Below are 14614 nucleotides of genomic sequence, written 5' to 3' on the forward strand. Positions count from 1 at the left end.
GTCCTCCTTTCCATATGGCCACTGTATCAATGTGCATGCAGAAGGTCCTATCTTCAATCCTTGGCATCTCCAATTGTTTAAAAAGGGGACCAGGGCATGGGAGAAGGGAAAGAGCCTCTGGGGAGCTGCTTTCAGTCAGAACTGACAATTCTGGGCTAGATGGACAAAAAGTCTGACTTGGGATATGGCAGCTTGCTATGAGGGCAGCTTAGTGTATTTCAGAGGGCATTTCAGCATTTACTGCTTTCAGAAGCCATACCTACTGCTCAAGTACTGCGTGCAGCTTTCCAGATGCCGCCTGGCAGGCTTGAAGGGGCAGCTTCCATGTGGGAGTGGGGAGACTCCTACTTGAAGATCACAGCACGCAGCAAATGTATGATGGTTTCTCCCCACTGTCTGGGATCGCCTATCAAGGGGATGGATCCCCCTACGTTAGGCAAGGAATCTTCTTCACATTGTCAGGACAGTGAAGTAGTAGTGTGAGTACCATAATGGAGACAGTGTGTGGGGGGGAGACAGATGTGGCCCTCCAGATCTTGCTAGACTCCAAATCCCATCATCTCTGATCATTGGCCCATGCTGATTTGGGCAGATGAGTGTCCCACAACATCTGGATAGCCACTAGTTCCTCATCCCTGATCTAGAGCAGCCTTCTCAAACCTGGTGCCCTGTTTGACTCCAACTCCCATCTTCCCTTGTCAACATGGTCGTTGGCTAGGAATGATGGCAGTTAGACTCCCAACAACATCTGGAGGGTTCCAGGTTAGGGAAGACAGATCTGGAGCAATTATGTTCTTTGTTCTGGACTGAGGCAGATCATTCTGAATAGACTTTATTTGTCTCTGGGTTTGTTTTCATAGATGGCATTGCATTGTTTGCCTCCATGGGACAAAAGACAAAAAATATATATTTAATTTAAACTGCATCGTCTTATATTGCCTCTCAGCAATTTTGCTTCCCATTTAAGAGCAACTCATTTGGGGATTTAGCTTCCCACTGTTTGAAAGGTGTAATTTAAATGTGGGAATGGCACCAGTTTTTGACATGTGTCATCATGAAGGAAACACATTTTTTGCAAGGGCCAAATGACCCAAAGTCTCTTTTATTTCAGCATTAGAGTGCCCTCTTTTGATAGTGCCCTCTACTTGAAGGGGGCTGAGAGGGGGGGGGAGATGGAAAACTGCACCAGAGTTAGCCTCACATGGGAGTAACAGCGATTGGGACATTCTGACCTTGGTTGCCCTGCAGACAGATGGGTTTCCCCACCCTCCCTGTCTCTGACAAGCCGTATCCCTCAGAAACTGGAGAAGAGCAAGTTGGCTTTTTGTCTGGTTGATGAGTTGCTCGTCACAAGGGTCGCTGGAGCCTTTGTGTGAAGCTCAAATGCTCAGCCGTTGGGTGTTTGGGGCCATGGGGCCCTTCACGGCAGGTTGTGCTGAATTGCCCCCTCTAAACCTTTCACCAGGCCAGACTTTTAATGGCCCAGTCTCTCCATGGGGAAGCAGGAAAACAAAAGTGTCCAGTGGCCTTTCTGTCTTCCCAGATATGGAAGGCACAGACCGTAAGGGGTGACTTACTGGTCAAGGGGTATGACAGATTATTGGTCTCAAAAGTAAAGACAGAAATGGGGTGGCTGCCGTCTTCACTTGTGACGGTGGCACACAAAAGTTGTTCAAGAGGCAGTAAGCCTAAATACACCAGTTTCTGAGGAGCATGGTTGGGAGGGTGCGATTGCACCCATGTCCTATTTGTTGGTCCCTGGTTGACAGCGGGTTGGCCACTATGTGAACAGAGTGCTGGACTAAATGGACCCTTGGCCTGATCCAACAGGACTGTTCTCATGTTCTTAAGTATGAAACTGATGGGGGGTGTCAGGATGCCTCAATTTCCTCAATTGGACAGAATCTCATTTGTACTCTGGGTGTCATAAATTGCTGGAAGATGAGGAGAATTTTCCTTTATTTTGCTAAGACAAACTATAAGGGTCCTTAGCTTCTCCTTACCTGAATGCCGTTCTTCTGGACCAGCCAACCTTCCAGATATGTTGAACTACAATTCTCATCATCCCCAGCCAAAATGACCACTGGCCATATGGAGTGTGGAGGATAGGAATTGTAGTCCAACACATCTGGAGGGTACAAAGTTGAGGAGGGCTGATCTGGACAAATGGGCTCCATACTACAGGGGTAGCCAAATTGCCCCAGCTTTGCCCCAGGTTTCCCCAACACCACCATGCTGTGGAATGCTGCATGGAGCAGTTCTTTCTCCACTCATGCTTTGTCGCTGTCCACTGTTGTTGCACTGAACAATGCTTTTCTTGTTCCTGCCTCCCCTTCATATTGATGGTACTACAAGGGCTGCTAGTGGCCCATTGTCTCCACCACTTGGCCTGCCAATGGGGGAATATCTATGGACAACAAATCAAAGTATATAGATCGTGTGTGTGTGTGTGTGTGTGTGTGTGTGTGTGTTAAATCAAGTCACAGATGGATGGTGCTAAGAAAAGGCATGGCAGATCCCCAAGACCACAAGTATGACATTACTTCCTCATGCGGTTTGTCTGTGTTACCGTACAAGTCACTCTTCATGGAGACCGCATTGTCCTGCTGTCAGCTCCATTGAGCTATAAGGAAAATCTAGTCTTTCAGTGCACCATTTATTGGCCCACACGTCGTATTTCATTAGTGTTTGACTTAGTCTGCAATGCGGTACCTACTGACCTCGAAGTAAACCTCATTGCACACAATGAAACTTACCTCAGAGTAGATGTGCATGGGACTGCACTATAAGTTTCATTTCCTTAACTGTAGCAATACATCAAAGGCAGAACAGTTTATTTAGGTATTGCTTAGTAGGACTTAGAACCCTTTCATGTACAATGCGCAACCAACTTTTATATTAATCTGGCAACAGGATGCTCTTGCATAAATGGGTTGTGCAGACAGCTCAACTATGTGAACAATACTTTTGCATTCCTGCGAATGGCAAGGGTGTGGAATCCAGGTTTCCTTCACAGGATTGTTGGGGAATAGATGACCAGCCTGAGATATTCAGTAGCATGTTCGCATCTGTATCTTATAACTGAAAATGCATATTGTATTTAATGGACATTTGGTACTATATTGGAATGAGTGAAATACTGAAGCACAAATCAGCGGTGTTTTTGAATGTGGTTTTGACTAAGAAGCTCTGATTAGGTAATCCACAAAAGAGTGTGTGCCATATCAAATTGAAGGTATCATTCAAGATTCTTTCTTGTTTTTGAAATCAACAAGTTACTGACTTCTTCACATGCTGAGCAGCGCTTTGACCATTTGATAGAATGCTTTGCCTCAGGAGCCACTGTTCGGGCTAGTCAGTGCTAAGACCTCAGTGTTATGCAGTGCCTCTTCTATTAGACATACAAATCTTCCCCAACCTGATGCCCTATAGATGCATTGGACTACAAACCCCATGATCTCTAATGGGGAAGGCTGCAAAGTGCTAAACCTGAGTCCTTTGGCACATTCACTCCCAGCTCTGAGGGCTCTCTAACTAGTCCCTGTCACCATTCGCGTCTTTGTCTCATCCTTGCAGAAGCAATTGTATCACCACCAGAATATGAGAATTCTCAATGGTTCTGCTCAATAATGCCAAGCATTATACATGTGGGACGAGAACGCTCAGAGTGCATCTCGGAAGCCACAGCTTTGAAGGACCCCATTGGAAGATCGGGTTGAGGGTGGCGTAGACCTGCTAGGTAAATGTAGAAAAATAAGTTATGGTACCAGCTGTGGAAGTTCTAAGAAAACCTTTCAAGAAATAAGAGACTTGTTTTTATTTATTACAGTTTTCTCTCTCCCTTCCTCCATGGAGCTTATGGTGAGATACTAAATCCAGCAACCCTGTGAGGTTGGCTGAGAGTCAGTCATGGGTCTAAGGTCACAGCTTCATAGTTGAGTGGGGACCTCCTCGGTCCAAGTCCAACATTCTAAACACATTATTATGATGACCTGCATGCACCATAATGGAGAATTTGGGTGCATTCAGTTTTGAATCCTCCTCCCCTGCCCCAGCCCCATGCTTGAAGCACTTTAAGGAAGATCTCTTCAATCCACTCTCTTTGCTTCTGGATGTGACTTGACAAGCAGAAAACAGGCCTATAGGGAGATCTCCGGGAGGAGATCAGTGTTTGTATAGATGGGTCTTTCCCCTTCTAAGGGCTGGCTCAGGATTTCCCCCCTCACTGCCTCCTCCTCCTCTCCCCTCCTCCTCCTCCTCCCATTGATTCCCCCCCCCCGTGAGGGGGTGTTGTAACCCGACCTGGCAGACACTCTCAGCAGCCTTGCTTCTCCCTCTTTCAGTCATCAGAGGTTCAGAGTCCAGCGCCCGCAGAGGAGAAGAGGCAGCCACCGCTATGATCCAGGCACTGGTGCTGCTGTTGCTGGCTGGGAACGGAGCCACAGCTACCAGCACCAATCCCCGTCTGAAGCTCTCCTTCCATGGTAAGTGGGGGTGGGGAAAACCCATAGGGATGACAAATGGGATGGGGGGCATGTAGAAGAGAGTTTGCCACTTCTCAGGGGAGGTGTGAACTAGGACAGCCCACCCCAACCTGGTGCCCTCCAGATTTGTTGGACTGCAACAAATGGCCATGCTGGCTGGGGGAAGATGGGGATTGTAGTCCAGCTCACCTGGAGGGCACCAGATGGGGAAATGTTGAACTAGGAATTGGCTCTATCTAGTCCTTTGACTGGGTTGAACCCCAGAGATGACGGTGGACAGGAGGGTGGGCAGTGTATTTGCATGGATGGTAAGCGGAAGCAGTGTTGATGTTTTGCAGGGGCAGATAAGCACTGGTGAGAAATGTGACAGCTATCAAGTGTTTGTCTTTTATGATGACCCATTTCCTACTCCCCCTGCATGCTTCCTTCACCCTAAGACAGAAGTAATCTTTACTTATACCAACGAAGTCATGTAGAACTGCACGACACTCCCCAATGCTCCAAATTGTAATTTGGGACATTCTGTTTCCAGTCCCTGCTATGGCCAATGAAGTGTGGGGTGCCTGGAAAGGCAAAGTCTGTTGATGTGAAGCTGGAGTAACTCTGTTCCTGTAATAGTGGAGGGAAAACTGGGACCCTGTTCCTATTCTCACTCATGTAAAGTTGGAGACCAAGTTTCCTTAAGTTAGCAGCAACAACTCTGATTTATGTGCTGGTGTCATTGAGGTCTGGACCTGGTCCCATATGTTGTGGATACATTTCTTTCCAGCTTAGGAAAGAAAAGCATATAAAGAACTTGAGATTGATACAATTATGAACACTCTGGCAAAAGCCAAAATAGATTTGTTCACTTCCATGTAATGCCACAGGTTAAGTGGTCATATTAATACTCAATATGTTTAAAATGAACAGGAAGAATTTGACAAAGATTTGATCATGGACAAAGGACTAGACAAATTACAGCTGCACTTTAAAAAGGAATAGACAAATTAATGGACAACAGACGGATTAATGGCTGTTAACCAAGATGTTCAGAATTTGTAGCTCAGGAGTGGACTAGCTTCATTCTTGCATGGTCTACTTATACATTACTTTTTCTTAACTAGAATCCCAGCCATGTGTTTCAGATTTATGAAGTAAGAGTGCATGCCCAGGATCTCTTAACATTAAGGCATAACTATTCAGGGCTAAGTTTTCCTGAGTATGCACTCTTGCTTAGTAAGTGTTAATAAGTTGCTGGATCGGACCAAGGTCAACCTAATTTAGTAGTCTTTCTAACAATCCCAGTAGCCAGGAAGTGCTAGATGGTGGACTGAAAGTTGCCCCACAGCCCATCGGTGGACCACAGTCTACCTTCAGCAGGCACAATGGTCAGAGACATCTGGAGGATGCCTCATTGAGGATGGCTACTTTAAAGTATCTAGAAGCATTTTAGAGATTACATAGGCTAATAGTATGACCTGTAAAGGGTGTTCTTATGAGAAATAAGATGGAAGAACGTCTCTCTCTAAGAGAGGAAGAAACAAGAAACCAATTGTATCATGCGCTCATGTAGAATTTCATGCTGGGATGGATAATGGAAAGTCATCTAGTTTGTTGGCTAGTCTCTAAGGAGAACCAGATCTGTCAAAACTGTCTAACTCATTCTTAAAACATCCTATAGTTGTTATTCCTTTACTACAGGGGTGGGTAGCTTTTGACCCTTCAGATCTTTTGGCCTAACTCACAATGACCAGGCTCAGATGACATGCTAAGCCATAGTGGTTAAGCATTTTGAACTAAGCATTATGGCGTAGCATGTCATGTCAACCATGACTTAGTGTGTCAGGTGAACCATTCCTAACCATGGTGGCTACATAACCAGGGTTTAAACATATTCACTAACCATTTTCTGCAAAATGATTAGCGGCCTAACCATGGCTTAGCATGTTGTCTGAACAGGCTCCAAATCACTCAAAATTAGCTATGCTGGCTAGGGCTGATGGGAGTTGTAGGCCAAAACAGCTGGAGAGCCACATGTTGTGCACCCCTGGCTTACGACTCTCTAGTTTCTGAGCTGAACAGTTTTCAAAGGTTTTCTTACAAACATGGGCTCTTCTTTAATAAAATGCTAGATTCCTCAGATGTATCCGATTTGGTAGTACCATTGGTGTGGGTTGCTAGTGCAGGTGTGATCTTTAAGGAAATTTCTGGTGTGCTTTATCCTCTTTCCCAAACACAATCATGGTGCTTTCTTATCTTTTGGCAATTGGCCAAATCTAGTGACATGTTGGAAAATCTAGTGACATGTCACCCAGATTTATCTTTTGGATGGTTTCTCAACTTTGCTAGGCAGCTGTTTTACATTGCTTAGTTAGCCTGTCCAAAGTCAGGCCTGGATTGCTCATGGCCAAGTCCTTTGGCAAAAGTGCCATGTGGATTCCTGAGGGGCTGCTATGGTGCCAGGTTGCCCCCGCGCTAAGCAGACCCCTGTGCTTTCTGTGCTGCGGGGTGACAGTGGCTAATCCTGATGCCAAGAGAGGGCACAGGGCTTCCTTCAGCCAGGGCCGCCTTGCCCTACTCATGGAGCGCCTGGCTGAGCTGGCCAAAGCCAAGATCCAGGTAAGCGAGGGAGGCCTTGCAGGAGGAAGGGGAGCGCCCATCGGAAGGGGGCCTCCAGATGCCCCCCCCTCTCACCGCCCCCTTTCTCCACCCAGGTCTGGTTCCAGAACCATCGCGCATGGGGGATCGAGAGCAGCTCTGCCAGCTCTGCGCTCTGTCAGGCCTTGGCCTGGCCATCAGCAAACGGTTCCGTCTGGGCGCCCCGGCATTGGACACGTGCCTGTGGCTGCTGTACCTTTGCCGTCTGTCTTCCTCGGCTGGGGGGGAGGAAGCAGCTGGGCTGCCGCCCCCTGCCTGGATGGACAGTGACCTGGCGATATTTTTGTCACTCCAGAGAAAAAGGTCGGGGTAAGTCCCTGACTTCTTTTCTTCGCATCTTTTCTCGAAAGCCCTGCGATGGCTCACTGCAGGGTTTTGGGAGCATATAGATAATCCCTGAGGAAGGAGCAGAGAGAAAGAAATGTCACCCATCTGGAAGGGGAAGGGCACTGTGTATTGGAAGAACCAATCATGATGCACTCCTTCCATGTAAGCGCTTCTCCTGGAGCATCCTGGGACTGTTTGTCCCAACTAGGGGTATTTTGAGAGTATTCGTCGTTTCCTTTTAGTCCAGAAATCAGTTTGTGATTGTTATGTGCAGCTGAATCCAGGCTGGGCTTGCCAAATATCACCATGACACCTCAGCCACAAAAGGATGGTAATTTTTATTACCAAGGCAGATTGGAAGCCTGAGAAACAAGTGGCCGAATTACTCCGGCTAGAAAAACCTATGCTTCTCTTTGCCCTTGAGGCAACTCGACTTCTGCTTGGCCATCCCTATTCCTAAACCAATAGCAAACGCAAAGCAGCAATTCTTTGTGGGTAGGCAAGCTCTTTAGGAAGTGACCCCAGAAAAGAATGTTTATGTTAATAAAGACTTGTCTTATTTCCCAGGAGCAGAAAATCGTAAAGAGTTAAGAGTCCTGAGAAAAATAGAATCATCTTCCCTTGTTAAATGGGGCCAATGTATCTGTGCTGTACATATGATAGCAAGATTGGGAGCTCTGGTGATACCCCTTGGGAATCATTACCTTGCTGTTCTGAGTAGCCTTCGCAATTGGATGCCCTCCATATGCTTAGGGCTGCAACTCCCACCATCATTGGCCACGCTAGTTGAGGAGGATGCAAGTTCTAGTCCAATGCATCTGGAGGGCACCTGATTGGGGAAGGTGGCTTTAACCCATGTGAAATTGAATCCGTGGCTTTTGTGCCAGTGTCTGCTGCACACATTCCGAGCATCAGTGCTCGGATCAAGGGGGAGAGGGCAAGGAGAACACCACCTTTTCTTTTGGGACCTTTAGGTACTGTTCTTACAACAGTACCCAGAGGCAAATCGTGTCTACTCGAGGGCATGATTTAACAATCTGGGGAGAACCAGTGGATTGGGCTTCATCCCTTCCCTTTCCCCCATATTTTGAGCACTGTAGGCAAGTCTTAAGAATGGTTGGACTCAACATGAAGAGACAGAAAGACCGATCTTCTCCCTGCATGCTGTTGAGTCTGACCACGCCCTCTCTGGGCCATAGTTGGTCCATCTCATGATACCACCATTGCTTTAGGGGGAACGCTGATGACCTGTGATGGGAAAGGAGTGACTATGTTCAGCCCATTTATCCCCACCCCACCCTAAAATTTCTGAAAATTGGCAGCTGGCATTTTATCTGAAAGCAGTGGTGATCCTATATGCTGCATTTGGAAATCTGCTGCTGTATTCAACCCCTTGGGAAATGTGTGCACTGAGGCCGACCCCCAACACTTCCTCCTAAGGGACAAGTCAAAGTGCATCTCTTCCCCGTTAAGATGTATTAGTTGTAAGCTGTATTTCCCCATAGAGCTCCTGTGGGTGATACCAAAAGCAGGCAGGGCCCATCCAATCAGCTTGTGAGGGGCTTATGCAATCAAAAACCAGTTCATGAGAGGGTACTATGGCTCTTCCCTTTCTCCCTCCCCCCTCTTGTACCACCTCTCCTTCTCTCTGTACCCTTTCCCCACCCTCTCCCCCACCTCACCCCACCCCAAGCCTGAGAAGGAGCCTGTTCTGGCAGTGAAATGTAAACATACAGGTGGCGGCGCGCACAGGTGCATGGGTGCCTTGTGGGCTAGCCAGGTGCAGAGCATTGTGCCAACTTGAATGCAAAGAGAAACAGATGCATAGATTTTTAAGGTCAAAGTCAATGAGCTCATTCAAGTCCTGTTTGCACTGGGGCACGCCACCATCCTGATAGGCTTTCGTTGATAAAAGTCAGGGCGTGAGAATGCGGAGTGAAGCTTATTTTCGAATCAGGAATTGGAAGAGGAAAATGTCAGGAGGCCATGATTTTCGCCCCCATGAAGACTGGGCTGCCAAACCGACTCCGCTCTGTTCTGCAGTTTGCTGCGGGCCCAGGTGCCGTGGGGCACGCGAGGAGCTCCCCAGCCTGTAAGGGCTGCCCTGGTCATTTTTGCATGGGGGTGGTGGAGGGCAGGGGAAGCTCCATGCACACGATATAAACTTGCATTTGCTGAGCCTGGGGTGTAAGGCAGAAATGGGCAAGGAATGCATGTGAACTCCACTAGCCTTTTGTGCAGACTCCCCCCCCCCCATTATGCCACTGAATTTGCCAATGAAATTTGGTGGCACAGCAACAGCAAAAAACAAACAAAACTTCAAAACAAGGTGTATGGGGAGCATAGACTTTGCATTCAAGTAAAATCACCTTCCCAGAAGCATTTTAAAAAGCAAAATCTCACGGTTTGTTTTTGTTTTGCAGTGGGACATCAGGAGACAGGGGAGCACCCTAGGGAGGGTTGGGGGGGGGGATGGTGGCAGCACAGCCCCCGACCCCTGGAAGTTTCCCCCCTCCTGGTGTAATGGCTTATGTGAGCAGTTCAGCAACCAGAAGGTGATTTCAATTGAAAAATAAGCACCCTGCCCTAGGCCAAGAGATTGTGAGCAAGTGGTCCTCACTCCTAGGCCATGGACCTGCTGGATGATTAATATCATGCAGCTGCTGTTGAGGCCAGTAACTTGTTAAAGTAATGGCCAGGTGTTGTTTTTTGTCGCTCTTTCAACTGAACTGGATATGGGTCTCATTATGTCCCCCTCCCCTCCTTGACATTTTGTTTCAGTCCTAACATTTTTGCTTAAAGTAGGTAGGGCAGGAAGGGCAGCCTTGTATTTAACAGCTCACCTGTGGTGGCCAGGAATTTAACTTGGGTGAGTAGAAGAGAGATGAATCACTGACCCTGTTCAGAGGCCACACTAAGCCACAGTGGTTTAGCACTTTGAGCTAAACGTTATGGCTTAGCGTGCCATGTGAACCATTCCTAACCATGGTGGGTACATAACCATGCTTAAATACATTCACTAACCAGTGGCTGCAAAAGGGTTACCAGCCTAACCGTGGCTTAGTGTGTTGTTTGAACAAGCCCACTCTGTCTCTCCTCTGCAGGCCCACTTGGCTCCCATTCTAACTTCAGAGGAAAGAAAGGTCCTTCCTCTGCAGCCAGAACTGAAACACAGTAGTGGGTTGGCATACAGGAATGTGGAATGCTCTGCCAGTCACCTTGCTAGAATGCTTTAAAAAAACCAAACACCTATCCTGCTCAATGGAAGCATGGGAGTGCAAGCTACTAGCCTCTTAGCAAGCTAGCAGCAGCAGCATCATCATCATCATCATTATTATTATTATTATTATTATTATTATTATTATTATTGTCTCTTTCTCGCTCATGGTGGTTTTTCTAGACAGACATGATGGGCTTTGCCAAGTCATGCTCTCTTTCACAGATTCAGGAATTTCGTGACAATTGAGCATGTTTTAATTATTACTGCTTTCTGGATGGTGGTGTGGTGGTGTTTTGGTAGGCCTAGTTTCTGAAGGTTTTCTGTATAGTTTTTTGATGTGATGTGACTAACGGAATAATTGTGACCTTTTCCTGTTGCCATAGTTCTTTGACTTCCATGGCCAGTGGTGTATATTTATCTCTATTTTCCTCTTCCTTTTCAACAACATTTTTGTCATTCAGTATTGCTGTGTCGATGAGGTATGTGTGTTTTTCTTTTTTGTCTATGACTGTTATGTCTGGTTGGTTTCAAGGTATTGTTTTGTCAGTATGAATTGTTCTGTCCCAGTATATTTTATGATCTGCATTTTCCAAGATTGTTTCGGGTGAGTATGTGTAGTATGGTGTGTAGGTTGTTTGATAAGGTTGAATTTGATGGCCTATTGTTGGTGAATTATTTTTGCAGCTGTATTGTGTCTGTCCATATAACCCATTCCTGCCATAATTTTACATCCTCCTGTTACATGGTTTATTGTTTCTTGGAATTGATGGCATTTCCTGCATAGGTCTGTTGTTACATTGTTATCTTTTATGATGTATTTTGGTAGTTCTTGGTTGCTATAACTTGATGATGATGATGATGATCATCATCATCATCATTATCATCTTGCTTGGCTTCTTTACAAGGCTGCAGGAAGGGATAGGAAGGGACCAGAGCTAGGTAAGGTGAGATGTCTGCTCTTAGCTAGGTATATTCTGATCTTCTGCCCTCTGTGGTCCAGCCAGAAACAGAGAACACACCAGAGGGAAGGAGGGAGATGGCACGGAGGGAAGGCCATGAAGAAATACTTGTGCTGCTGGACCAGGAGGGTGATGGGGATCAAAGCCAAGCTCTCTGAAGACAATGGGGCCGATCAGGCCGTGACTTCCATAGTGACATAGGAAGCTGCGTTATACTAAGTCAGAAGACCCTTGCTTGGTCCATCTAGCCCAGTATTGTTGACACTGAGTCTGGCAGTAAAACTCCTATCGTTTCAGGTAGGAGTTTTTCCAACTCTACCTGAAAATGCCAGGATTGAACCTAGGACCTTCTGCATGCAAAGCAGGTGCTCTGTCACACTGAGCTACTGCCCTTCCCGTGGACACTGTGCACCCCATGCACCCAACATGGATAACAGCTCATTAGCGGGTGGATTGCTCCCCTGCCAGCCGCTTCCTTTCACTTCCCCACAATGGCTTATTTGTCTGTGCTGCCGAAAGCAGATTAAGCTCTGCGCATAGAGAAAGGGCCCTTTCTCTGCGCAGATGCCTGTTGTGCTGGGAGATTAATGTCACGCTGCTGTTGAGGCTGATAACCTGTTAAAGCTGGTGGGATGGATCAGGGAGGGGGCTGAACAGGTGGGCATAAAGGGGGAGCTGACATAGGCCAGCAATTGGATTTGGGGGCCGGGAGACAAAACCAACCGATCCTCCTGTAGCCCCAGCTGACTCCCTGCTAAATGGTTGAACGGCACACAGCCAGAGTAGGTCCATCACAAACCTTAGGCTTGGGAGCGTTGCATAGGAGTCTTGGGATCATGGCTGCCACCTCCCGTATTTCCAAGTGGCAGCTCCCACCCACTGGAGCGCAGATGCTGTATATCGGTCCTTGAAGAGCCACAGTGCAGAAAGGGTGCGTTCCATGCTGTGCAGGGGGATCTGGGAGGAATGTCAGTTTGGGGGCTTCGTGGTGTGTGTGTGTTTATTTTTAGTTTAGAAACCCACCTTCCATGCTAGGCAATGGGCAAGTTTAAATGCACACATCTTAACATAAATGAACGGAATAGGTCGACCAATTTGTCTTTTGTGAGAGAGAGAGCACCCTTAGAAGCCGCCACCACTCCCTTGAAGTTTGGAGGCCAAAGAGAGTGGGCTTTTCCACTCAGTGCATACGATGACAGAAATATTACGGTTGCCTTGCCCCAAGAGGCCAGCTGCGTTGAATGCAGCTGAGCCACAGGGGCTTAACAGGGACTTAACGCTGCCCTACGAAACTTGCAGTCCGAATAAACAAAAGGGAGCAAAGAGGCCTAGAGAGGGGCCTTGAGTTGTCCAAGGTCACATAAAGGCCATCCAGAGAAGACGGTTCTCCTCTTGGCTATGCCAGTGTTCCAGCCACTCCGTTTGCCTGGGAGATTTTTGTGCCCATTGTTTAGGTAGCAGAGCATTTTATAGGGTAAATCGCAGTTTATCCCGCCAGTCATCTTCTTAAGTCTGCTTATCTCCGAGGGAAGGATAACCATTTCTTACCCTTTCCCCATGGACTTGGTGGTCAAGCCACAGAATGGAGCTACTGTACCCATCATAGTACATGAAGGTTAGCAGAGAAATTTGTACAAGGACATTCACTTTATTGTGCTGATCTGAATGTCTCCTGGAAGGCATATATGGAAATGGTCACCTGTAATAGTCTGCAGCGTTGTTGGTTCGTTTTTAATATTTATGACTCTCCTCCTTCCTATTCTTGCATACTAGGTGATCTGTAATCATGGGGGGGGAATACAGAAGCAACATTTGCAGTGGTTTGCGTTTCATTGAATTGGCTTGTGCTGCACTCAGGGGGAGTCTACCCCAGCCATTTATTGCAGGATTGTATCGCAGTCATTACTAATGGGGCACATGATGTTCACCTGCTCCTGCGGTGACCTCGGCTCCACCTCTCAGTTTTCCTGGAATATCCCTGACTGCATTAGTCGCTTTTTTTACGGCTCTCTCACTTCCGTTCTGAAGAACGTCTGCGGTGTCCGTCCCCCTTTTGTGAGGTCACTGCTGTATTTGGCATGAGTTCCGGGCTCAGCAAACAGCCAATCAGCTGTGAGGGGCGTGTGCATGGGTATCACAGGTGTGCGGGAGTGGACCTGTCTGCCATTTCCGCCACATGTTTTGGATTGGTATCAGCATGTTTCATTGCCGAGTGTCTTTGGGTTTTTTTTTTAATACAAGCATATCTCTGTGTAGGACTACATATTTGATGGAATTCCTATCCCCCCATATATTGCTGTGTTTCTCATAAGAACCTAAGAAGTGCCCTGATGCTGGATCAGACCAAGGGTCCATCCAGTCCAGCACTCCGTTCACACAGTGGCCAACCAGCCATCGGCCGGGGACCAATAAGGCAGGACATGGTGCAACAGCAGCCTCCTGCCCATGTTCCCCAGCAACTGGTGCACACAGGCTTACTGCCACGGATACTGGAAATAGTACACAACCACCAGGGCTAGTAGCCATTGATAGCCTTCTCCTCCAGGAGTTTATCCAACCCCCTTTCAAAGCCATCCAAATGGGTGGCCATCACTACATCTTGTGGTAATGAGTTCCATAATGTAACTATGCACTGTGTGAAGAAGTACTTCCTTTTATTTGTCCTGGATCTCCCACCAATGAGCTTCATGGGATGACCCTGGGTTCTAGTATTTTGAGAAAGGGAGAAAAATGTCTCCCTATCTGCATTCTCCATACCATGCATCATTTTGTACACCTCTCTCATGTCTCCCCTTAGCCTCCTTTTTTCCAAGCTAAAAAATCCCAGTTGATGTAACCTTCCCTCATAGGGGAGATGCTCCAGCCCCTTGATCATTTTAGTTGCCCTTTTCTTCACTTTTTCCAGCTCCATAATATCCTTTTTTAGGTGTGGTGACCAGAACTGTACACAGTATTCTGAGTGGGGGTCACACGAATCATTTAAA

At 47.1% G+C, this 14614-nt stretch overlaps 1 protein-coding gene across 1 annotated transcript in view; it reads left to right on the forward strand.

Annotated features, from left to right (window-relative positions):
- Positions 1 to 14614, forward strand: part of SEMA3B (semaphorin 3B) — a 57906-nt gene that overhangs the window by 13821 nt on the left and 29471 nt on the right. The window contains exon 2 of the mRNA XM_063121076.1: positions 4344 to 4484. Within this exon, the coding sequence (XP_062977146.1) occupies positions 4397 to 4484 (88 nt within the window). The 5' untranslated portion in view covers positions 4344 to 4396. The remainder of the gene's footprint in view (positions 1 to 4343; positions 4485 to 14614) is intronic.

Source organism: Elgaria multicarinata, chromosome 3, assembly GCF_023053635.1.
Source record: "Elgaria multicarinata webbii isolate HBS135686 ecotype San Diego chromosome 3, rElgMul1.1.pri, whole genome shotgun sequence".
In the NCBI taxonomy this organism is placed as follows: Eukaryota; Metazoa; Chordata; class Lepidosauria; order Squamata; family Anguidae; genus Elgaria; species Elgaria multicarinata.